The 24,467-nt window shown below is 33.9% G+C and overlaps 1 protein-coding gene and 1 pseudogene across 6 annotated transcripts in view; one reads left to right on the top strand and one right to left on the bottom strand.

Annotated features, from left to right (window-relative positions):
- Pcdh11x (protocadherin 11 X-linked) overlaps positions 1 to 24,467 on the bottom strand; it is a 538,787-nt gene that overhangs the window by 263,279 nt on the left and 251,041 nt on the right. For 2 of the 6 annotated variants that reach the window (XM_052170807.1, XM_052170808.1), the window contains exon 4: positions 6,864 to 6,893. The exons of the other annotated variants lie outside the window; for them this stretch is intronic. In XM_052170807.1, coding sequence (XP_052026767.1) covers positions 6,864 to 6,893 — 30 coding nt within the window. The remainder of the gene's footprint in view (positions 1 to 6,863; positions 6,894 to 24,467) is intronic. 6 annotated transcript variants of the gene reach the window in all.
- LOC127675442 (non-histone chromosomal protein HMG-14-like) lies at positions 12,209 to 12,492 on the top strand (annotated as a pseudogene).

Raw genomic sequence — 24,467 nt, 5'->3', positions numbered from 1 at the left:
ATGTGAAATGTTGTTCACTTTGCCTTCCTTATGCCTTCTAGGACTTATATAACATCACTACAAACTATTTATTGTGGATTATCTTCATTTATCTGGCATAGAATCTTCACAGTACTGTAAAATGTATGTGAAATGTTGTTCACGCTGCCACTGTCAAATGAAACATGTCTTTACTCAAATTCTCTGGCATGAAGATTTCTGTCTTTTTATATAGGATATTTATACTATTTCTAATATGTATCTCATCTCTCAAGAGCAATTTGCCATGGTGCACCATTTGAATCACAAACCTTAAACTTTTCAGGAATATGTGCAGAAGAAGCCACTGTCTTTGGCTATTTTTGTTTTACTATCACAAGATCTAAATGATAGCCATAGAATATAATAATACCATAATGCTACAAAAATAAAACATAAAAACTACAAAGTACTTTGAGGATAAATTTAATGTATTGCAAAATGTAGCAATCAGCAACCAACTTTTTCTTATTCTCTTCCTTCAAATTTCTCTCTTCCTATTTACTGACTAAAAAGGCAGATCTGAGTTTATGGTTAGCCTGACCATGTAAACAGACACACACACACACACACACACACACACACACACACGATTATTTTTCTGTAATGTCCTAATTGACTGAAATATCCTGTGACATTCAGAAGCTGATGTGTACTGATTGCACTGACTACATGAACTAAATATATTATACTTATACACATAAAAACACACACACACACACACACACACACATTCTTTCTTGAAATGCACAGTGCGGTAGTATTTGCTTGGCAGCAATCCAATTCATGATAGCAAAGTTGTAATGAAAGTAGAAATAGTTCTTAGTTATTACTTTGTAATGAAAATAGAAATAGGCTCTCTTCTCTTATTCTCTCACTCTCAGCCTCTCTCTTGCCCCCTCTTGGGCTCTCCTCCCCTCCCCCTCCTTCCACGTGGTCATGGCCAGACTCTGCTTCTTTTTTTTTTTTTTTAACAGTTGTATATTTTTTTCCCTTTTTTATTTTCTATATTCTTTGTTTACATTCCAAATGATTTCCCCTTTCCTGGTTCCCCCCTCCCCATATGTCCCATAAGCCCTCTTCCCTCTGCCCATTCTCCAATCACCCCCTCTCACTTCTCTTTCCTGGTACTCCCCTACAATGCTGCATCAAGCCTTTCCAGGATCAGGGCCCTCTCCTTCCTTCTTCATGGGAATCATTTGTTATGCTAATTGTGTCTTGGGTATTCTGGGTTACACTGCTTCTCTACTCTCTCCCTCTCTCTGCCTTTCTCTGCTTCTACTAACCCCTTAACTTCCCTCCCCGTGCCCTGAATAAACACCATTCTATGCTAAAAAATATAAATAATTATTTGTTGATATTAAGGATAGTAATTCTAATCAGAGCTCTATAGTTAAGTGTATGTATTTCCATATTTCCATGTAATAATTGAACATCATACCCATTGCCAAAGCTTTTAAATTATGTACTATCTCAGATTTAGAACTCATTAAATGAACTCCAACAATAACTACCAACATTTGCTAGAAAAAAAACAATAAAAGAAATGGAAAATTGCCCAAACTGCTGCAACAGAAAGAGTTCATATGCAAAAAAACTGAGCCAGCAACTATGCCTAACACTATTGTACAGCTAAAGACCCAGGGATAATGCATTTAATACATATTAAAATGCTATGCAGATAAGCCTCTAAATGCTTTCTTCTTTTTACTACTTTGAATAAAATATAGTTTAAAGCCATTTAAAATATTGACTTATTTTACTTAAGATTTTAGGTCTATTGTTTCCTGCACTTTCAGAACAGGAATAGAGCTGAAATGAATATGGATGGTTTTATTTCAGAATAACCTCAATTCTATGCCACACACAGAGCAAAAACATCTGTTTCTAAGAGATATAATGACAGATTTTCATGCTTCAGCATGAGACGATCGACTGAATGAGGGATTAGAAAAGTTTGAAATGAGGTTAAGAGTTTTCAGCAAAGACAAAGAATAGAGAAGGAATATGATAGTTTACTTTTTAACTTCTTTTGGATAAAATCAAATAACTTTTTAAAATGAAATAATCCAAATTGAAATGTTTAATAAAATAGAACATTACAGACAATAAATAAAATAATATTTATAGTGCCAAAGTTATTTTTAAAACAATATTCAGCATCAGTTTTTGAATATTTTATAGATAACATAATAATTTGAATTAGAACTAAGAGCTAGTATGTTCTCTGATACCATTATTTCTCAATTTTAAATGATGAGCTATGGCATGAGAAGAAATATCTAAAAACTCCTATATTAAAAATTCAATGTATTTGAAATACTATTATGTTTTATTATAGAAAATTAGATTTCATATTCTTTTGTATTAAGAAAATTTGGAACTATAATGAAATGAGTATGCTCATTATTTAGTAAAGGTGAAGGAGGTATTGTGCATTTAACTGAGAAGATACTGAAGAAATGGCAACTTCATCAGCATAAAATCAAAGTTCAGATACAGAAATTTCATTTTCAGGTTCAAAATACATATGCAGCAAAGAACTTTGGGGAAGAAGTTTTCTAAAAGGGTCAACAATATGCTTCTTGTAATAAGGTCAAATTGAACCAAAACCAAAAGTTCTTTAAAGAAGTATGTTTTCATTATGAAGAATATATAAGGAATTATTAAGGACCATATAGTAATGCCACTGTAGATAATATAATAATAGGCATAACTTTTTATTTTAAATACACTTTCTTTCCAAATATCACTGTTAAATTTTTTAAAAAAGGAGTTTTTGCATGCAGAAAGAAAGAAACTATACTAAGTATTTCAAAGTTATGATAAAAATTATAGACTGGATACGTACTTAGAGACATATTATGGTTACAAAGTTGAAATCTCTTTTCAAATAGTTGATTTTGATTTAATGTATGAAAATTTAGAGAGAAGACATTTTAAAAGAATATAAAGTTGTTGAACATGTTTGCACTGTTTTTAAGGCATGGAATATAAGGTTAATAATAAGTTTCATGATTTCTGAATAATATCTAAAAGTCCAACTCAACCTTAATACTGTTAATATCAAATGAGTTAAATTTTTGCTATTATGTAATGGTTAATTTCCTCCAACAATGATCTGTCAAGAACAATAGATAGAAAGATCATCTATAAATGCAAACTAATAGTGAACTAAGAAAATGATGAAGCATAATGATATTTTTAGACAGTAGGAAAATTGGCAAAACATAGACCAATAGAGTCTTTTGAGAATAAAATGAGAACACAGCTCAAGCTAAGCAGATAGCCTAATATAGTATAAATAATAACATTGAAAAAATAAAATGTAAGGATTCTGTTCAAAACCATGATACACTTTAATCATGTGAAATTTGAACCCAGAAAGCACAAAAGCATACATATAAGGAACAAACAACCAAGTCAGCAAGTAAATATATGATTAAAACATTCACATATAGTGATGACTACATTAACAGTTATAATACAAAGGATAATGTGCAACAATGTTTAGGATGAGCATACAAGGCTAATCCCACACCAACAAATCTCCAAATTCTCTGGGTTTTCTTTTAGGCCACTGACTAAATTATCAGTAATTGATGTATTTAATAAAAAAGATATATTTCATGGAAAACAAATTAAGATACTGAAAAGTGTTTAAGCATATGTGTGAATAATATGTTCTTAGGTGAACATTAGAACGTAGAATTAAACTTAAATTTTAATAAAGGAAACCAGTCAAATAAATATAATAAATGAGATTCATAGTTACAGTGGTTTTATGCTCATGTGTTAGTTAGGTAATAGTACTCTGAAATAATCATGTATTGATATAGTCCTCCAGTAAAGGCAATCATCTTTCAAATGCATACTATCAGACCAGAATATTTTTGGAGAATTGTTTGTAAGTATATCTCAAGATCTTGTTCTTTATTAGAATCCATAAATTTAAATTTCAGGTGAATATCTGAACAAAAATCTTCCAAATCTGCCTAAATTTCTGAACTGAAAGAGTGTATCTTGGAGACACCAGCAAAATGAATAGTTTAATACATAATTGCTTTAAGGTTGTTGTCACTCAACTACCTTGTCTTTATTCAACCTGGGAGCAAATGAGTACACAAATGACAGGAATCAGAATGAAGATAGGCAGATGACAAAAAAGACCTTTCAGTTGTACTCTGACTCTAGCTGCTCTCTGTTATCCATGAAGTTAGTCAGAAAGAAACCACTTTATAAATTCACCTCAGGCAGATATAAAGAAATCAGAAACATATTCCTTTGAGAATCTCAGTCAGTTCTGTTTCTGCCATCTTCAGTTTAGCACTTTGGTGAACATAAACTCTAACAAGCCAGGCCATTTGTGAAAAGCCTCAGGGCAGTTTAGACACAGACTTATCCAAAGAGAAAACGGAACTCAAAATGTTTATCCGAAAAAAATCTGAGTTAATAATAACTAAGAAAGAAATAAAAACTAACACTATAAATCTAACAGCCAGTGAGTGCTTATACAAAGAAAATTTTAAAATTATTTACCAAACATGTTTTCAAAATTGTACTTTTTTCATTTAGCTGAAAATATGGGTTATTACAACTATTTAGTCAGAAGTGGTTGTGTTTTGAAATTCACATTGCTGTTAATTAGCTCTTAGCTGACTGAATGTCAACTAGTTAGAGTACTTAAATTAGGGCATTTGCTTTTGTTATGCTATTTGAATGCCACTAGATTATCTATGAAGTATTATATTTAAGAATCGACAAAAAGTACCTATCTCTAACTTTAACTTTCATCTGAATATGAAAACTATCTCATTTATTTAGATATCTCAAGCTACTTAAAATCATATGAAAAATCATTGAGAAATTCTCTTGTCCTTTCATGTTTTAGAACATAAATGGCAATAATGCATTTGTGCAGGTACTATATTTTTAGCTAAGATAATTATTCTCTTTTTTGCAAGTGTTATATCTGAATTAAACTGAACATCAAATATATAGTAGAGAACTCATTAAAATCTAAATAGGTGAAGTTCAGAGGTTCAAGAAATTAATTACTCTTTTATGGAAACATTTGCAATAAATTCAAAGTTAATGAATATTCTGACACTTAATATACTTAGGTTTATAGCTTCTCAAATTTAATATCCAAAATACCCTTCAGAATGCACACATATATTCAATTAACCTAAAACAAAGGACATCAGGGGGCATATTTTATTTCTATGGTGTATTGCATGTTTTATCTAGATGTGTACAACAGATTACTGAAAAAACTTTAGCAATGTTCTCCCATAATAATGAAAAGAATATTTGCAAATGTTTAAAACTGTTTTTAAAATTTATTAAACCATTCTTGTAAAAAACTTGTAAATAAATTATATACTTTAACAAAATTTGAATCTCTCCCTCTCTTCCTTCCATTTTGCTCTCTCTCCATCTGTCTATTGGTCTGCTTGCTGCTCTATTCCTCAAAATTCCAATTTTAAAATAAATGATCAATGGGTTTACTTCCAAATTCACAAGCATTTGAAAGCTCCTTTCTCTCTCCATGCCGCTCCTCTCTTCTTTGTAGCATTTGATTACTGTATCTTTGCTTATGAGTTTTAAATGGACAACTCTATTATTCTTTTCATGGCCTTTGTTCTTCTGAGAGGAGTAATTTTCAAAACTTCAATACCCCAAGGTCACAGTGATCTTCAAGAAGTTTCATAAGGACATTTAACAACTCTCAGGAAAGTATATTGATTTATAACTCTGATGCTGTTATGTTACTTTTTCTTTCAAAGATTAATGCTAAATCACTTTGACATTCTAGTAAAATTCCATTTTCAGGTAATTTTCACACTTGATAAAAACATATAAAGGCATCAGATCCAGTAGATTACTTTGTAGCCAAGCCAAGGCCTTCATCTGGCAAGTTGTTTTTCAGATGTCAAATTTGGCCATTCAAACTAGATCATAATATTTCACTGTAAAAATTTTATACCTTTAATATATAGTAGAAACAGTCATATACTGTCGTCTTGTATGAATAGTGGTTAATAGCTTAATAAAATATCATTTGCCAGCAGTTTAAGGTTAATATAATTCATTCTACCTCAAACATGATATGCCCAAGGCATAATGCTAAGAAATTTGCCATAGTACAGAAAAATTATTTGATATTAGTGGTCCAGAGAAGAAATTATAATTTAACAGGATGTGTAAGATAGTTTTTATGTATGTATGTATGTATGTATGTATGTATGTATGTATGGATGGATGGATGGATGGATTTAATTTTGAACTCTGGAAAGTTAACTACTTAGAAGATTTGACTTTTATATCTATCTGGGAATGTAAAAAATTTATACTCAAAATGATATTCTATAGATGTGTTTCTCAAAGAATGATATGTTGTTGGTTAACCATGAATCAGTTAGCTTTAATTTTCATCTGTCTGATTCTGCCACAGTATCTTCTGCTCCATAGCCACTAAGCTTTTGTGATCCCTGTTAAAATTTGAATTGACATAAGAATTACTCATTTTATTGTTTAAACTTATCACATAAAGCCTATATTAACAAGACTTTCACAAAATAATAATCTCAACAATGTTTTGTTTTTGAACAGTGGGAAAAAGTACTAGTGAAAAGTAAAATAAGAGTTGGAAATTGCATCCATAATGATGTAAGTAATTGAAAATATACAGACAAATCAAGATGAATTTCTTTTAAGGAAGAACTATAAAATACGTCATATTAAATACTTACAGTTTTAACTCCACAGTGAACAATGTGAGTTTAACTAATATAAATTAAAAAGAGACATGTCTTAAAATACTTGTGAATTAAAAATCTTACCTTTCCTGCCTTTTTCCCATCAGATCGCCGCTGATTTGGATAAAATGGACCCAAGTGAAGCAAAACAAAACAAAAACAAAGACAAAAGTCAGCACCAATTTGATTACTGTATATAGATTTTAGTTGTTTTAAAAACATGTCAGTATTCCCAGTGTAATCATACACAATTTTGCTCTCATTCCTTGGGCATGGTTTGAGTAAATAAACATAGCAATATTATAAACATCATGCAACAACATGAATGGCAACATAAAACATGAAACTCCAGTTAACTTACATAGGCATTAACAAATATATATATATATATATATATATATATATATATATATATATATATATATATATATATAGAGAGAGAGAGAGAGAGAGAGAGAGAGAGTAGAGAGAGTATAGATAGATAGATAGATAGATAGATAGATAGATAGATAGATAGATAGATATCTTCTAGAAAGGAAAGAATTGAAGTTGTAATGTCAGTAGTATTTATCCTAAAATAAGGGTAAAGACAGAGTAACAACCCATTTCATGTTATGAGAAAAAAGATAGTCTTCATTTTCCATTCAATGCTCTATTAATAGTATCCGAGAATGAATTTTTATCCATCAATATATGCATTATTTGGACTTTCAAATTGGAATTGAGGTGTATATACAGAGATAGTATCCATTATTTAATTTCAGTTATTTTAAGCTTAATCTGTTTCACATACACTACTGAGGTAAGTTTATAACTTGCAATGTGAACTTTTTTTAGGATTAAGAACAAATTAATATAAATGTTTTTTTTTGAAAGTTTTAGAGTTTGGGTATTAGACATGCTACTAGTTTAGTTTTTGGCTTCATATTTGAAAAGCTTTCTGATCTCTCTGCATTTACATACAGCACATTCTTAAGATGTATGTGGTTGAACAAAAGCTTTCTTTAAACCAAAAATAAAAAGAAAGAAAGAAAGCTTAATTTGTTCATAATAGATGGCTCTATTGATCAGAATCAACCATGAATGACTGTGTTCAAATTCAGCTTCTCCATAAAGGCATAGATTAAGCATGGTGTCTGAAAAAACTGTCCTAGAAAAGTCCATTTTATTTTCACACCTTTACTTAATCAGTATTTACTGACTTACTATCACTTCTATTAATAAATTATACTGAATCAGCAACAGACAAAAAAGTTTTAACTCTCTATAAGAAATAATCTACAAAGATCCTTTAATTTTTAGCCATATATAAGCTATTGTGTTTAAAATACTGTTAATTATTCCATAGATTCATGCTAGATCCCTGTTGTTTACTTCTATTGAAATTATTTTCCATATATAGTAAATTTTAAGTTTTAGGTAAGTGTGCTACTAATTCATTGGGCAATCCACTTGATCACTCTTTAGAGAACCAAGAATAGACATATAAATATTCACCTTATCTCTTTATAAATTTTTTTGTGAACTAAAAATTTATTATCTTACGCATTATTTAATAGAATATTTTTGGGTATGGTTTTAAAATATACTTGTTCTTCTGAATTATGTACTATAAATGACATTATTGTCCACTTAGTGCTACTTTTGATAGCATACTATCAATAATCCATTATGATTGCAGACATGCCTAACAAAACTGTCCTCTGTGAGGCTCCACATTGCAGCTTACCAAAATAGTTTCAGAGATCTACACTCTAATAAGACAGATCTTTTGAAGTCTTATGTAAGGTTTAGGGTAAAGAAACACAGAGGAGACAGGAACTCCACAAGACCAACAAAATCAACTAACCTCAACTCTTAGGGGCTCTCAGATACTGAAGCACCAACCAAAGGCATACATAAGCTGGACTTATAACCTTGGTCTATACCCATATATATCAGATGTATAGTTCTGTCTTTATGGGGGCTACTCAGCAACTGGAGTGGGGGATCTTCCTGACTCTGTTGCCTGCCTTTAGATTCTATTCCCCATTTTTCTGGACTTAATTGCAGAGGATAAACCCAGTCCTGGAGACACTTCAAGTGCCAGTTTAATTTTTCATCCAGGGAGTGTTCTCCTTTCTCATCAGAGAAGGGAACAGGAAAACGGAGGAGGAGGAATCAGGTGTAGGCTTTGTGAGAATAATAAATTACTGGGAAACTATATATGGATACATATTGATATTTATATTGCTTTTTTCACAAAATTAGGATATGTATAAACACAGTGAGTATCTTTGTTACTGTAAAGAGACTGTGACATTTAAAAAAAAGAATTGAGTCTCAATATTTATTTGTTCTGCAAGTGGATAAATGATTGCATTCAAGCAAAACTTGAAAGGTCCTACATATACCCTTTCACACTAAAAATATCCATAAAATGTGTTTCTTAATGTTAGTGATGACATCAAAGACTATATTCATTATAGAAGCAATAATATGGCAAACATCACTGTCACTATCGATCCCTTTCATTTATTGTGTGATAGGCATTCCTAAAACTATTCATCTCTTTCACATAATAAAGTTGTGATTGTGTGTGAATCTTTATTCTGTTTTTGAACTCTCTGATTTGAATGGTCAGAGTCTACTGGATGCTACAATTCCTCTGTTAGACTCTGACAATAGGATTTCCTCTTTTCCTTTCCTTTCCTTTCCTTTCCTTTCCTTTCCTTTCCTTTCCTTTCCTTTCCTTTCCTTTCCTTTCCTTTCCTTTCCTTTCCTTTCCTTTCCTTTCCTTCCCTTCCCTTCCCTTCCCTTCCCTTCCCTTCCCTTCCCTTCCCTTTCTTTCCCTTCCCTCCCCTTCCCTTCCCTTCCCTTCCCTTTCCCTTCCCTTTCCCTTCCCTTCCCTTTCGTTTCCCTTCCCTTCCCTTTCTTTCCTTTTCCTTTCATTTCCCTTCCCTTCCCTTTCATTTCCCTTCCCTTCCCTTTCTTTCCTTTCCTTTTCCTTTCCCTTCCCTTCTTTACTCTTTCTAATGTTTAGAACACCATTGAATACTCAGTGTATGCCAAAGTGTCTGGCACAAAGGAGATCTAGCAGGTAAATGTGAATAGACAAATCTTATCCAAAATTATAAATTATAAAATTTTGTTGTTTGTGCACATAATGGCATTTATTACATGTAATAAACTCTGTCACATATGTTTCTTTCTTAAGTTTTCCCTGACCTTGTAATATATAGGATGTTTTAATGAATTCCTGCATTAGAATATTTTAAACAATTTTGAACTATAATATTTTGAAATAAATGGCAACATTAAGAGCTTCAAAAAGTAAAAATCATGTTTAATAATTACATGTGTTTTACCTACTAATAGTATAGTAGGGAAATCTTTATGTATAAATCTTTGGTTTAACCTTTAAAACTCTAGTCTTGCCTTGAAATGTTTTCATAATACGATAATAACAAAAGTAATGTGACAGAAATATCTGCTTTCTGAAAATAGTTCATGTCAGATCAAACATTATTTTCATTTTAAGTGTTTGTATAAATTCTTTTTTGTTTGCTGCCAAGATATATACAATTGTCTTTGATATCCCTTTAAATTACAAATCATCAAAACATGTTCTTGTGAAATGGAAAGATATCATTGAGAATGTTTTATTCTGTCTATTAAATTTTGTATTTGTTTGCAAAATGAATATTAAAGTGATTATGCAAATAAGCAAAAGTATATGAATTATCTTTCTTACTTTTTAGAAAAAAAATCACTGCTTAAAACACAGGTTTCTGTCTGCAGCTGGACATGATCCTCTGCCACAGAGCTCCATACCCAAGGTGGTGCTCAGAGATAGCTAACATCCCAGGAGTCCTGACAGACTTGTGAGTGCAGAAAGGATTACCTCTGCTGCTTGGAGAAACCTGTCCAGAACCCTCAGGATAGAGGAACCCAGGGGCAGCCTGGGACAGGAGGCTTCCAATTTCCATATGCACCCAGAGCAGATCAGGGCCACAGAGCTACAAATACTGCTGGGCAACAGCTGGTCTCCCAGAATGACTGCACACCTGTGAGCACAGAGCTGACCCTGTACTACAAGTCTCTATACCTCAATTCCTTGCAGAGAGACATGGTCTCACAGGAGTACTGACATATAGGCTTGCAGGACAGACAAGTTTCAGTCAAATACAGCAAAACGAGCTAATGGCAGAGATAACCACATGGTGAAAGGCAAGCACAAGAACACAAGCAATAGAAACCAAGGCTACTTGGCATCATCAGAATCCAGTTCTCCCACCACAGCGAACCCTGTTTATCCATCACACCAGAAAAGCAAGACTCTGATTTAAAATCACATCTCATGATGATGATAGAGCACTTTAAGAGGGACATAAAAATTCCCTTAAACAAATACCTTAGGACACAGTTAAAGAGGTAGAAGTCCATAAAGAGGAAACATAAAATTACCTTAAAGCATTATAAGTAAACACAACCAAACAGGTAAAGGAACTGAACAAAACCATCCAGGATATAAAAATGGAAAAAGAGACAATAAAGAAACCACAAAGACATACAAGAATGGAGAAAGAAAACATAGGAAAGAGATCAGGAATCATAGATACAAACCAACATAATAAAAGAGAAGAGAGAATCTCAGGTGCAGAAGATACCATAGAAAACATTGAAACAACAGTCAAAGAAAATGTTAAATCCAAAAATCTTCTAACCCAAAACATCCAGGAAATCCAAGACACAATGAAAAGACCAAATCAAAGGATAATAGGTATAGAAGAGAGTGAAGATTTACAACTTGAAGTGTCAGTAAATATCTTCAACAAAATTATTGAATGAAAATTCCTTAACCTAAAGAAAGAGATGTCCATGAACATACAGAAGCCTACAGAACTCCAAATAGATTGGACCAGAACAGAATTTCCTCTTGTCACATAATAATCAAAACACCAAATATACTAAAAAAAATAATTTTAAAAGCAGTAAGGGAAAGTGTTCAGGTAACATATTAAGGGAGACCTATCAGAATTACACCAGACTTCTCACCATAGATGATGAAAGCTAGATGACCCTGGGCAGAGGTCATATAGACCCTCAGAGAACACAAATACCAGCCCAGCCTACTATGCCCAGCAAAACTCTCAACCACCATAGCTGGAAAAAACAAGATATTCCACCACAAAACCAAATTTACACAATATCTTTCCACAAAACCAGCCCTACAAAAGATAATAGATAAAGTCAATACAAGGAGTGAAACTAGTCTACAAAAAGCAAGAAAGTAAACTACTTTCAACAAACCGAAAAGAAGTTAACCACACAAACATAAAAATAACATCAAAAATAACAGGAAGTGGCAGTTCATGTGGTGGTGGTTAGGCAGTGCATCTCCATGACAGATCCAGGGAAGCATGAATCTCCCACTCCAAGCCTCCACAATGGCCAAGAGGAAGGTTACCAAGGATGGAGCAGAGAAGGGAGAGCCCAAGCTACAGGAGGCTGTCCTCCAACCCACCCCTGACACGGTGGATGCTAAACTAAAAAAGGCAGCTGGAAAGGAAAAAGCATCAGACAAAAATTGCAGATAAAAGGGAAGAAGGGAGCAAAGGACAAACAGAACAAAATGACTGATCTACAAATTACAGATCTGCATGAAGAAAATGGAGAGACAGAAAACAAGAGTCCAGCCTCTGAAGAAGAGAAAGAAGCCAAGACCATCTAAGCATCCATCATGTCTGTCAGTGGTCCCTGCCTCCGTTCATGTACAATCCATAGGAATATTTTTATCAACTATTTTGTAAATGCGAATATTTTAGTATCTCTAGAAACATTTCTAAAAGGTGAAGGTATCCCACCTCATCCCATTTTTTTTTAAGTGTAAATGTTTTTTTTTAAGAGGATAAATCATTTGCTGGTTGTTTATTTTTGGTACAACCAGAAAATAGCAGGATACTGAATCAGGAGAGGATGTGACTTTCTCGGGGGTCACCATAATATTTCACAGAGGGGGGTAGTTTTATATCCTACAATACAAATCATACTAAATGACAGTTTGGAGCACAGAGATATTATCCAAATTAACAAATTCAGAAATGAAAAGAGAGACATAAAAACAGAAACTGGGGAAACATCAGATCCTACTTCAAAACATTTACTAAACAAAACTGAAAAATCTAGATGTAATGGATAATTTCCTAGACAGATACCAGGTTCCAAAGTTAAATCAAGTACATATAAATGATCTAAACATTCTCAAAACCCCCAATGAAATAGAATCAAACTTTAATAGTCTCCAAATCAAGAAAAGCCCAGGACCAGATGTGTTTAGTGCTGAATTCTATCAGACCTTCAAAGAAGACTTAAAACCAATACTCTCCAAACTACTCCACTAAATAGAAACAGAAGGAACACTACCCAATTTGTTCTATGAAGCCACAGTACCTTCTGATACTTAAACCACACAAAGACTTTACAAAGAAGAAGAACTTCAGACCAACTTACCTTATGAATATTGATGCAAAAATAATCAAAATTCTCAAAAACCGAATTTAAGATCACATCAAAATTATCATCCATCATGATCATGTAGGCTTCATCCCAGGGATGTAGAGATGGTTCAATATAAGGAAATCCATCAATGTAATCCACCATATAAACAAACTCAAAGAAAAAAAACAATGATCATCCCATTACATGCTGAAGAAGCATTTGGCAAATTTCAACACTTTTTCATGAAAAAAGTCTTGGAAAGATCAGGAATTCAAGGCTCATACCTAAACATAGAAAAAGCAATATACAGCAAACCAGTAGCCAACATCAAACTAAATGCAGAGAAACTCGAAGCAATCCCACTAAAATCAGGGACTAAACAAGGCTGCCCATTCTCTCCCTAACTCTTCAATAATGTACTTGAAGTCCTAGCCAAAGCAATTAGACAAGAAAAAGAGCTCAAAAGGATGAAAATTGGAAAGGAAGAACTCAAAGTATCACTATTTGCAGATGATATGATTGTATAGATATGTGATCCTCAAAAATTCCACCAGATAACCAAATTCAGAAATGTAGCTGGATATAAAATTAAGTCAAACTAATCAGTGGTCTTCCTGTACTCAAAGGATAAATAAGCTGAGAAAGAAATTAGAGAAACAACTCCCTTATCAATAGTCACGAATAATATAAAATACCTTGATGTGATACTAATTAAACAAGTGAAAGATGTATATGACAAGAACTTCAAGTCTCTGAAGAAAGATATCAAAGACATTCTCAGAAGATGAAAAGACCTCCCAGGCTCATGGATTGGTAGGATTAATATAGTAAAAATGGCCTTCTTGCTGATAGCAATCCACAGTTTCAATTCATTCCCCATCCAAATTCCAACTCAATCCTTCATAGAGTTAGACAGAGCAATTCTCAAATTCATCTGGAATAACAAAAAACAAACAAACAAACAAACAAACAAAAGAAAAACACCCAGGATAGCGAAAACTATTCTCAAACATAAAAGAACTTCTGGAAGAATCAGCATCCTGACACTCAAGTTGTACTACAGAGCTATAGTGATAAAAATTAAATGCTGTAAAATGTGTGCTTTGAGCTTCAGTAAAATTTCTTTTATGAATGTGGGTACTCTTCCATTTGAAGCATAGATATTCAGGATTGAGTGTTCTTCTAGGAGTACTTTTCTTTTGATGTCTATGAAGTATCCTTCCTTATCCGTTTTGATAACTATAGGTTGAAATTTGATTTTATTCCAAAAGTATAATGGCTATTTCAGCTTGTTTTTTGGGACCATTTGTTTGTAAACTTGATTTCTTGCATTTTCCTTTAAGGTATTGTCTGTATTTTTACTGAGATGGGTTTCTTGTATGCAGCAAAATGTTGAGTCATGTTTATGTATCTGGTCTGTTAGCCAATGTCTTTTCATTGGTGAATTAAGTCCATTGATATTAGAGGATGTCCTTATTGGACATCAAATGGAGGAGAGGCTCTTGGTCCCGAGAAGGCTCAATGCCCCAGTATAGGGGAATATCAGGACAGGGAAACAGATGTGGGAGTTTTATTGAACAGGCAGAGGGAAGAAAGGATAGGGTATTTTAGGGGGGGAGGAGTAAAGGGGACAACATTTGAAATGCAAATAAAGAAAATATCCAATTTTTAAAAAGTTAAAAACAAAACAAAATTGCATGGTCTTGGTACAGTCACAGGCAGGTAGAGCAGTGGAATAGAATTGAATACCCAGAAATGACCCCACACATCTATGGTCACTTGATCTTTGACAGAGTAGGTAAAAAAAAAAAAAAAAAAAAAAAAAAAAAAAAAAAAAAAAAAACCTCCAGTGGGAAAAAAAGTTAGCCTTTTCAACACATGGTGCTGGTTCAACTGGAGGTCAGTATGCAGAAGAATGTAAATGAATCCATTCTTATCTCCTTGTACAAAGCTCAAGTCCAAATGGATCAAGGACCTCCACATAAGACCAAATACACTGAAAATAATAGAAAAGAAAGGAGGAATCCTCAAGTACAAGGGCACAGGGGAAACATTCCTGAACAGAACACCAATAGCTTATACTCTAAGATCAAGAATTGACAAATGGGAACTCATAAAATTACAAAGTTTCTGTAAGGCAAAAGATACTCTCAATAGGACAAAATGACAACAAACAAATTGGGAAAAGATCTTAACCAATCCTATATCTGATAATGGACTACTATACAATATATACAAAGAACTCAAAAAGTTATACTTCAGAGAACCAAATAATCCTAATAGAAAATCAGATACAGATCTAAACAGAGAAGTCTCAACTGAGGAATAACAAATGGCTGAGAAGCACCTAACAAAATGTTCAACATACTTAGTTATCAGGGAAATGCAAATAAAAACAATTCTGAGATTCCACAGCACACCTGTCAGAATGGCTAAGATAAGAAAAACTCAGGTGACAGCAGATGCTGGCAAAGATGTAAGGAACAGAAACACTCCTCCACTGCTGCTGGGAATGCAAGCTGGCGAAAACACTCTGGAAACTAGTTTTTGGGTTCCTCAGAAAATTGAACATAGTACTACTAGAGGACTGTGCTATACCACTCCTGTGATTATACCCAGAGGATTTTCCAACATATAATAAGAAATCATGCTCCACTACCTTCATGGTGGTCTTATTTATAACATCCAGAAGCTGGAAAGAAAACAGATATCCCTCAACAGAGGTATGGATACAGAAAATGTGGTACATTTATACAAGGAAATGCTACTCAGCTATTAAAAGCTACGAATTTATGAAATTCTTAGGCAAATGGATAAAACTGTAAAATATCCTGAGTGATGTAACCCAATCATGAAAGAAGACACACAATATGCACTCAATGATAAGTAATTATTAGCCCAGAAGCTTGGAATACTCAAGATACGATTCACAGAGCAAACAAAGCTCAAGAAGAACGAAGAGCAAAGTGTGGATACTCTGGTCCTTCTTAGAAAGTGTAACAAAATCCCCTCAGAAGGAAATACAGAGACAAAGTGTGGATCAGAGACTGAAGGAAAGGCCATCCAGAGACTGCCCCACCTGGATATCCATCCCATATACAGTTACCAAACCCAGACACTATTGTGGATGCCAACAAGTGCTTGCTGACAGGAGCCTGATATAGCTGTCTCATGAGATGCTCTACTAGTGCCTGCTAAATACAGAAGGGGATGCTCTCAGCCAACCATTGAACTGAGCACAGGTTCCCCAATGAAGGATCTGGAGAAAGGACCCAAGGAGTTTAAGGAGCTTGCATCCCCATAGGAGGAACAGCAATATTAAACAACCAGTACCCCCAGAGCTCCCAGGGACTAAACTAACAACCAAAGAATACACATGGAGAGACCCATGGCTCCAGCTGCATATGTAGCGGAGGATATCCTTTTTGGACATCAATGGGAGGATAGGACCTTGATCCTGAGAAGGCTCATTGCCACAGTATAAGGGAAAACCAGGACAGGGAATTGGGAGTGGGTAGGTTGGTGAGCAGGGGCAGGGGGAATGGGTTCAGGGGTTTTGGGAGGGGAAACCAGTAAAGGGGATAATATTTGAAATGTAAATAAAGAAAATATCTAACATAAAATAATAAAATAATTTGATGATTTTCTTGCCAAAAAATGCAATCAGATTAGTTTGATTTGGGAAGTTTTAGATTTCATATTAAATGAAATTAATGTACACTATAACAAAAAATTGATATACTAAAAATCAAGGTTCATTTATGAATTAATGTAAAGACACTACTGTTAGTTTAGCAACTACCATAAGGCTCAAGTGCAGACCTAAAACTAAGATAAATGTATGTGAACACCCTTTAACATACTGTATTGTGATATTGATTTTAACCTAAGTTATTTCCTTTACAGAAACACGTTGTCTACAGGTATATTACACACATTTCCTGAGTACTCTGTTGATACTAATAGAATATATAAAATGGATATAAAGGTATGTTCCTTTATTTCAGGTGTGGTATAATAGACAATATATAAATCATATGATATATGTAATTTTATCTATTTATTAAAATCTGTGAATATGAAAAAATACCCAATTTCTGCATCATTGATACTTTTTTCAAACTAATAAATATGTATGATAGAAAAACAGCTAAGAGGTGTGGAAAACTAAATTATCAACATATAATTGTCCTCTAAGAAGGTTACTGCTATTTCTACTTTTCTCTGGATGGCTGGTTCAACTCAGATGTTCTGATCAATGTGTCTCCCAAAGTTGTCTGATTCGATTAAATCTGGTTTCTTTCAGTCTCTGAATTGTTCTGCTTGGCTTGAAACTAACCCTGGAAATTATCTTCAGATTCCTTATTATTCTGCTTCTACCTGTAACCTGTCACTGTTAAATGTTCCCAGTAAATCTGCTCTCTCTCTGTCTCTCTCTGTCTCTGCCCCCCCTCTTTTTCTCTCTGTCTGTCTGTCTGTTTCCCTCTATGTTCCTCTCATAAGTTGCTTCTCATTCCTATCAGTACTTATGCGAGTTTTGCATATCCTAGCTTGACTCATTTTTATCAAATATTTCTCTGATCCATCACTTTGTTTGCCTTTCAATTACATTTTAAAATATGGCTTTTTCCTTCTCCAAACTAAGTTTACCTTCACTGTTTGGGTTGTAAAGTTCTTGCTAAGAATGTGTCTTTATTTAACCCAAGAGAATAAAGGTGTGTGCAAAGGATGCATCTGAATTCCAGCTGGATCATACCACACATACATAGGATATTGGATGTGATTCCTGGCCAGAGGAGCAACATTGCTGTATTAAAATTATTCTACAGAGATGTCCTTGTGAACTGTATTATTTGTACTGATTTTATTGTTAATCAAATGCCTTTGTACTTTTCCTGGTGGAATTCTAAAATCTACAGTTGAATTACTAATATCTTTGTGTATTCAATATCCATATGAATATAATGTATACATGCTACTGACTTAACTCTTGGCATTTTCCAATTTATTTATTGCAATTTTCTACCCAGTGTCAGATGTATTATATGCAAGATTATCTAATGTATAAAAATAAAAACAAAAGATTAACTATGTCTCTTACCTTCACATGCAAAATTCTACCAACGCTAGTTAGTAATCTATTGATTCATTCACCAGGCCTGCTAGGAAGTGATTGCCAAGACAAATATAGTTATCTCATGTCCCTAAGAAACTAGATTCTAAAAAAGGAAATAGAGATCACAGCACAAATACATGTAATACTTGTGACATTGAAACAATATAATAGCTACTTTTATATCAAGAGGTGTAATTAATATTTTTTTATTTTTTATTTTTTTAAATTAATATTTTTCTTAGAGAATAGTTTTTACATATTTAGTTTCCATTATTGCAGATATGTAAAATGAATATGAATTACAGGTAAAATTTCATATTTACCACATCTCAGACTATAGATATCTATGAAGCTGTTAGACTTTCCTAAGAAACAGAAGAGCATACTGCCTGAGTGATCTAAGAAGTCTTGAATTATCAAAGGTTTGCATTAAAATTTAATGAGATAGGGTCTGAGATATCTTTTAAAAGATATTTAATTTCCCTAGAGGCACATCTACCTCAGGCATTTTCTCTGTGTTTAGCACTTAAAGTATCTAAAATATTTTATGTTTGTACATTTTTTTACTGCTGTGTGAAGCTGTCTTAGAGATTTTCTTTTTCAAAATTTGACATGGTTGAAGTTGCTATTTTCAGCTTGGAATGCAACTGAAAAAGAAAATGGTTCCATTTATATGAGTGATTTATTTTCAGCAGTGTTTTTTCAGTTTTCAGCAGGATAGTTTTGCTGTTTATTATTGCTTACATAACATTAGTTATATTCACAAATTTAGAAAATTGTAATTTAGAGAAAGCTTAGCTGTGAAATTTTATCAAACAACAAGCACTCATTGAGTACTTACTCTGTGGCAGGCAATAGTAGCTAAAATCTCAATTTCACAGAGGTCTGGAGGGGTGGAAGGTTGGGGTTGGGGGTGAGAGCATCCTTATGGAGGCAGAGGGAGGAGGTATGGGATGTGGAACAGTCAGAGGGTAGACTGGGAGGGGGATAAAATCTGGACTGTAAAAGAAGATTAAATAAAATAACAAAAAACCACTTTCACTATTAATTTCATCACTTTGGTGACTGGTAAATTATTTATCCACATTGTGATTCAGTCTTTTTATTTGTAAAATATGAGTAATACTAATTATATGACAAGGTGCCTGTGATCTGTAATTAAGTTAATACATGGCTACATAGTAAGGATTCAAAATTGATAGCTGCCATTATTTTTATATTATCTGTGTGATAGTGAAACTAAGAAATACCATATAAAATAAGTAAACTGTGGGGGTTTGAATGATAATGGATATTATATTTTACAGTTTCTGAGCTGTTTAGCAAGGATTAAAAGATATATGGTCTTGCTGGAAGAGATGTGTCATTAGGTGTGGGTATTGAGGTATCAAAACCCATGTTAAGTCAAGTCTTACTCTTTTTCTGCCTGCAAAATTTGGATTGGATATGAGCTCTCAACTACTTCTAAAGCAGTTTGCCTTCCTGCTCATATATCAATTTCTGCCATGATGTTTGTAGACTGACACTTTGAAAGTATAAGCAACCCACTAAATTAAATATTTTCTGTTATAAGTTGCTTTGATAATGGTGTCTTATCACATAAATTGAAAAGCAACTAATACAGAAACATCTTAATAATAGCCATCATCAGCTACTAAGCATGAGTGATTGTTGAAATATATAAAAGCACAATGAATATTGTAGAGGATCCTTGGTGGAAAACATTTTGGTTTGGAGTTGCTTGACTCACTAATGAAAATAAATTATACAAAACAAGATAAAGCTAAGAGCTTTTCTACTTAGCATGTAATGTACACTTTTAATTAAACATTTGATTTCACTAATGAGTATGGACCCTATGAAAAAGTTAAGCTCCTTAAAAATTATTCCTTTAAAATTACTAGAATAACACAATTTAGTGGATAGCCTGTGATGTCAAATAAGTGGTGAAGGAGTGCTTTCTATATTAGGCTGGAGGGATAAAATATAGGCCCTAATGATGAGCTCTTTATTATAATAAATTTATCATTATAATTCACCTTGAAGTAATTAGGTCTATTTTTAGAATGATGTATTGTCAACACTAAGGATGCAATGATTAGTAAGTTAGTTCATATATATATGTGTGTGTGTGTGTGTGTATATATATATATATATATATATATATATATATATATATACATATAAACATATATGAGTATGTCGAGAGTTTCAACTATCTATAGGCTCAATTTTTCAAATTATTTTAGAACTTTCAAATAGAACTTTTATATTTTATTATCCTGTATTCATATTCATTATCTGAATAAGAAGTAATCATTGCAAGCAGAGAACAGAAGAAAGAAAATATTTTTTATCAAAACTATTGAGAGACATCTTTAAAATTGAATTGGGTCACAATCACAACTATTGAAATAATAAATAAGAGCATCACTAGAAATGCTTTAACAACATATGGTTCAATTTACATCATGTTTACACATAACAACAAAGGGATTAAAACTTTTTATATTGCATACATTTTACTACAGGAATAATCTTAGTTATTTCCTTAATTTCATGGAAAGCTATAAAATAAATGTAATTTACCTCTGGCAGATAACTTCCAAAATATTTATCCTAATATCTTCAGTGTTATGTATATGCAAGTTACTCTAATGAAGGTGGAGAAATAGGTCTGCAGTAAAAATCCCTAGATGTTCTTGCATTGGGTTAGAGTTCAATTCTCAACATCTAAGTAGCTCAAAACTATGTATAAGTCCAATTCCAGGAAATTCTCTAGATGAATATTAATCCAGCATAATAGTGGCTCTAGCAAGGGATTACATTCAAACACCTTCTATGTCTGTGTGCTCTGGCGGGAATACAGACACAGCCTTAGTACATACATTTAATCTCTAACAATGTAGTTAAGGGTAGTTTGCAGAAGGAAGCAGCTATATCTGAAAATGAGAAATCAGAGAATGATTTGACAGAATAAGTCAGAGATAGGATACATCCTACTCACAGGAGAACACTATAGGTAAAGAATATTGATCACATTGCACAAAGCTCAAGTCCATGTGGATTATGGACCTCAACATAAAACTAGATACAAAGAGTGTAATAGAAGAGAAAATGGGAAAGAGCCTCAAACTCATTGGCACTTGGGGAAATTTCCCAAACAGAACACCAATGGTTCTGGCTCTAAGATCAAGAATTGATAAATGGGACCTCATGAAACCTTCTGTAAGTTAAAGGACATAATAAATAAGACATATCAACAACCTACAGATTGGAAAAAAACTTCAATGACATCACATCAGATAGAGGGATAATATAATATCCAAAATATATAAAGAACTGAGGAACCTTGAATGGCTGGAAACATATAAAAATGTATAAAATTCTTATTGATCAGGGAAATGCAAATCAAAAAGACCCTCCTAATCTGCCTTATACCAATCAGATTGATTAAGATCAAAAACTTAGGAGACAGTACATTTTGGAAAGGATGTGGAGAAATAGGAACATTCCTCCATTGCTGTTGAGATTGAAAACTGATATAGCCACTCTGGAAATCAATCTTGAGGTTCCTCAGAAAATTAGAAAAGAGTTCTACCAGAAAATCCAGTTGTACCCCTCTTTGGTACATACCCAAATGTTGCCACACCATGCCACAGGAACATGTGTTTCACTATATTCATAGTAGCCTTTTTGTGTTCTAGTCATAGGCTGGAAACAATCCACTGGAATAATACTCAGCTATTAAGAACAAGAACATCTTGAGCTTTGCAGGCAAATGTATGGAACTGGAAAATGTCATCCTGAATGAGGTAACTCAGACCCAAAAGTATATGCATGGCATGTACTCATTAGTAACTGGGCATTAGCCAGAAAATATAGAATTCTCAGGATATAATCCACTGAAAACAAGAAAAATAACAAGCAATATGGCCCAAGTGAGGATGCCTCAATCCCACTTTTGAGGGAGAATAAAACAATCAAAGGGGCAGAGGGAGGAGGGATCTGTATGGAAGAGGGGTAAGGGAGAGATAGGGAGGAACATGATCAGTTATTGGAGGTGGGCTAAAATAGAACTGAAACCTGGAGGGCCAGGTGAATGAATGGCAACAGGCAACTTCAGGAGGTAGGAAGTTGGGGTCCCTCTAGAATGTACTGGAAATCTGGGTGGTGAGAGACTCTTGAGACTCAAAGAGAAGAACCTTGGATAAAGTACTCTACAGTGCAGAGGGGATACTTGTAGAGTCCAGTTTCAGTGGAGGTACAGGACATTAAATGGAGGGATGGGGTTGCCACCTTACAGTCTACAGGCCTGACCCAGAATTGGTCCTGTCTAAAGGAACTGCAGGGGCAATAAATGGAGAACCTCAGGGAAAGGAGGCCCTGTGACAGGCCAAAGTGGGATCCAGCTCAAGGGGAGGCTTCATGGATTCACACTATTACTGATGATATGGCGTGCTTGCAGACAAGAGCCTAGGATGGCTGTCCTCTGAGAGGTAGCTGGAAGAGTCAGATGCAGATATTTATACTCAACCAATGGAGGGAATCTGGGGACACTTGTGATTGAATTTGGGATGAGCAGAAAGAAGCTGAGGAGGAGGGCATCCCTATGGGAAGACCAGAAGTCTCAACTAAGCAGGACCTCTGAGATCTCTCAGACACTGACCCACCAACCAGACAGCATACACCAGCTGATATGAGGCCCTTGGCATATATAAAGCAGAGAACTGCCTGGTCTGGCCTCAGTGAGGGAAGATGTACCAAACCTCCTAGAAACTTGAGGCCCCAGGGAGTGGTGAGATCTGGAGGGTGTTGGGGACATCCTCTTGAACATGACTGGGGATGGTGTTTGGAAGAGTTATGGGGTGTGCAAAGGTCCAGAGGTGGAATGAAAGGAGGATGAAGACTGGACTGTATAAAAAGATTAAAGAATGAGCCAAAGGTGGGGAGAAAGCAAGAAGAGTAAGGAAAGAGACTTGTGGTATTGGTGTGTATATGGTAATTTTACTAAGACAGATGGATAGAGAAAGATAGCAAGTGAAGGCAGAATGAGCAAGAAAATGAGAAGCCAGAATAATAGAACAGATTGCCAGAGTCCAAGCAGAACAATTCAGCCAGACACCAAGAGAGGATACTTTCAATCTGATTTGAGGCTCCAATCCAAATTCAGAAGGATGTAGAAAGTATAAGCTTATTCAATAGTAAGTCTCTGAGATGACAATTACTTCTAGAAAATAAAAGTTATTTTTACAGATTTCAGTACCCTCTTATGACATCCATAGGGATTACATGAGTACATCACAAATAAAATATATACAAGCAACATATTCATACACATAAAAATTAAAAAATAAAATTACTCAAAATGCATATATACTCACAGTAAAAACTAATAGTGCATGAAGAATATGAACAATTTTTCTCTCAGTTGGAGGAATATAAAACTAAATATTACTATATTAAAAAGGGAAAATGTATTTTATGTTTCAGCAAAATACAAATATTCATTTTTATTGTCCTTACTTAATGATAGGGCCAGATACATTGTAAAAAATATATACATGAAAAATTAATTGATATTTAAAAATAAAACAAACTCTATTCATTGTGGAATTATCTAACCAAAGTGCAAATTGATATATAAAATATAAAATACCACATTTTTTGCACCTAGGTATCCCTCAACAGAAGAGTGGATGCAAAAAATGTGGTATATATACACCATGGAATACTAGTCAGCCATTAGAAACAATGAATTCATGAAATTCTTAGGCAAATGGATGGAGCTGGAGAACATCATACTAGGTGAGGTAACCCAGACTCAAAAGATCAATCATGGTATGCACTCACTAATAAGTGGTTATTAACCTAGAAAACTGGAATACCTAAGACATAATCCACACATCAAATGAGGTACAAGAAGAAAGGAAGAGTGGCCCCTTGTTCTGGAAAGACTCAGTGAAGCAGTATTCAGCAAAACCAAAATGGGTAAGTGGGAAGGGGTGGGTGGGAGGACAGGGGGAGAGAAGGGGGCTTACGGGACTTTCGGGGAGGGGGGGGCTAGGAAAGGGGAAATCATTTGAAATGTA

The sequence above is a fragment of the Apodemus sylvaticus genome, chromosome X, assembly GCF_947179515.1.
Source record: "Apodemus sylvaticus chromosome X, mApoSyl1.1, whole genome shotgun sequence".
In the NCBI taxonomy this organism is placed as follows: domain Eukaryota; kingdom Metazoa; phylum Chordata; class Mammalia; order Rodentia; family Muridae; genus Apodemus; species Apodemus sylvaticus.
Note: the sequence above shows the minus strand (reverse complement) of the source record. Positions and strands in the feature narration are given on the sequence as shown.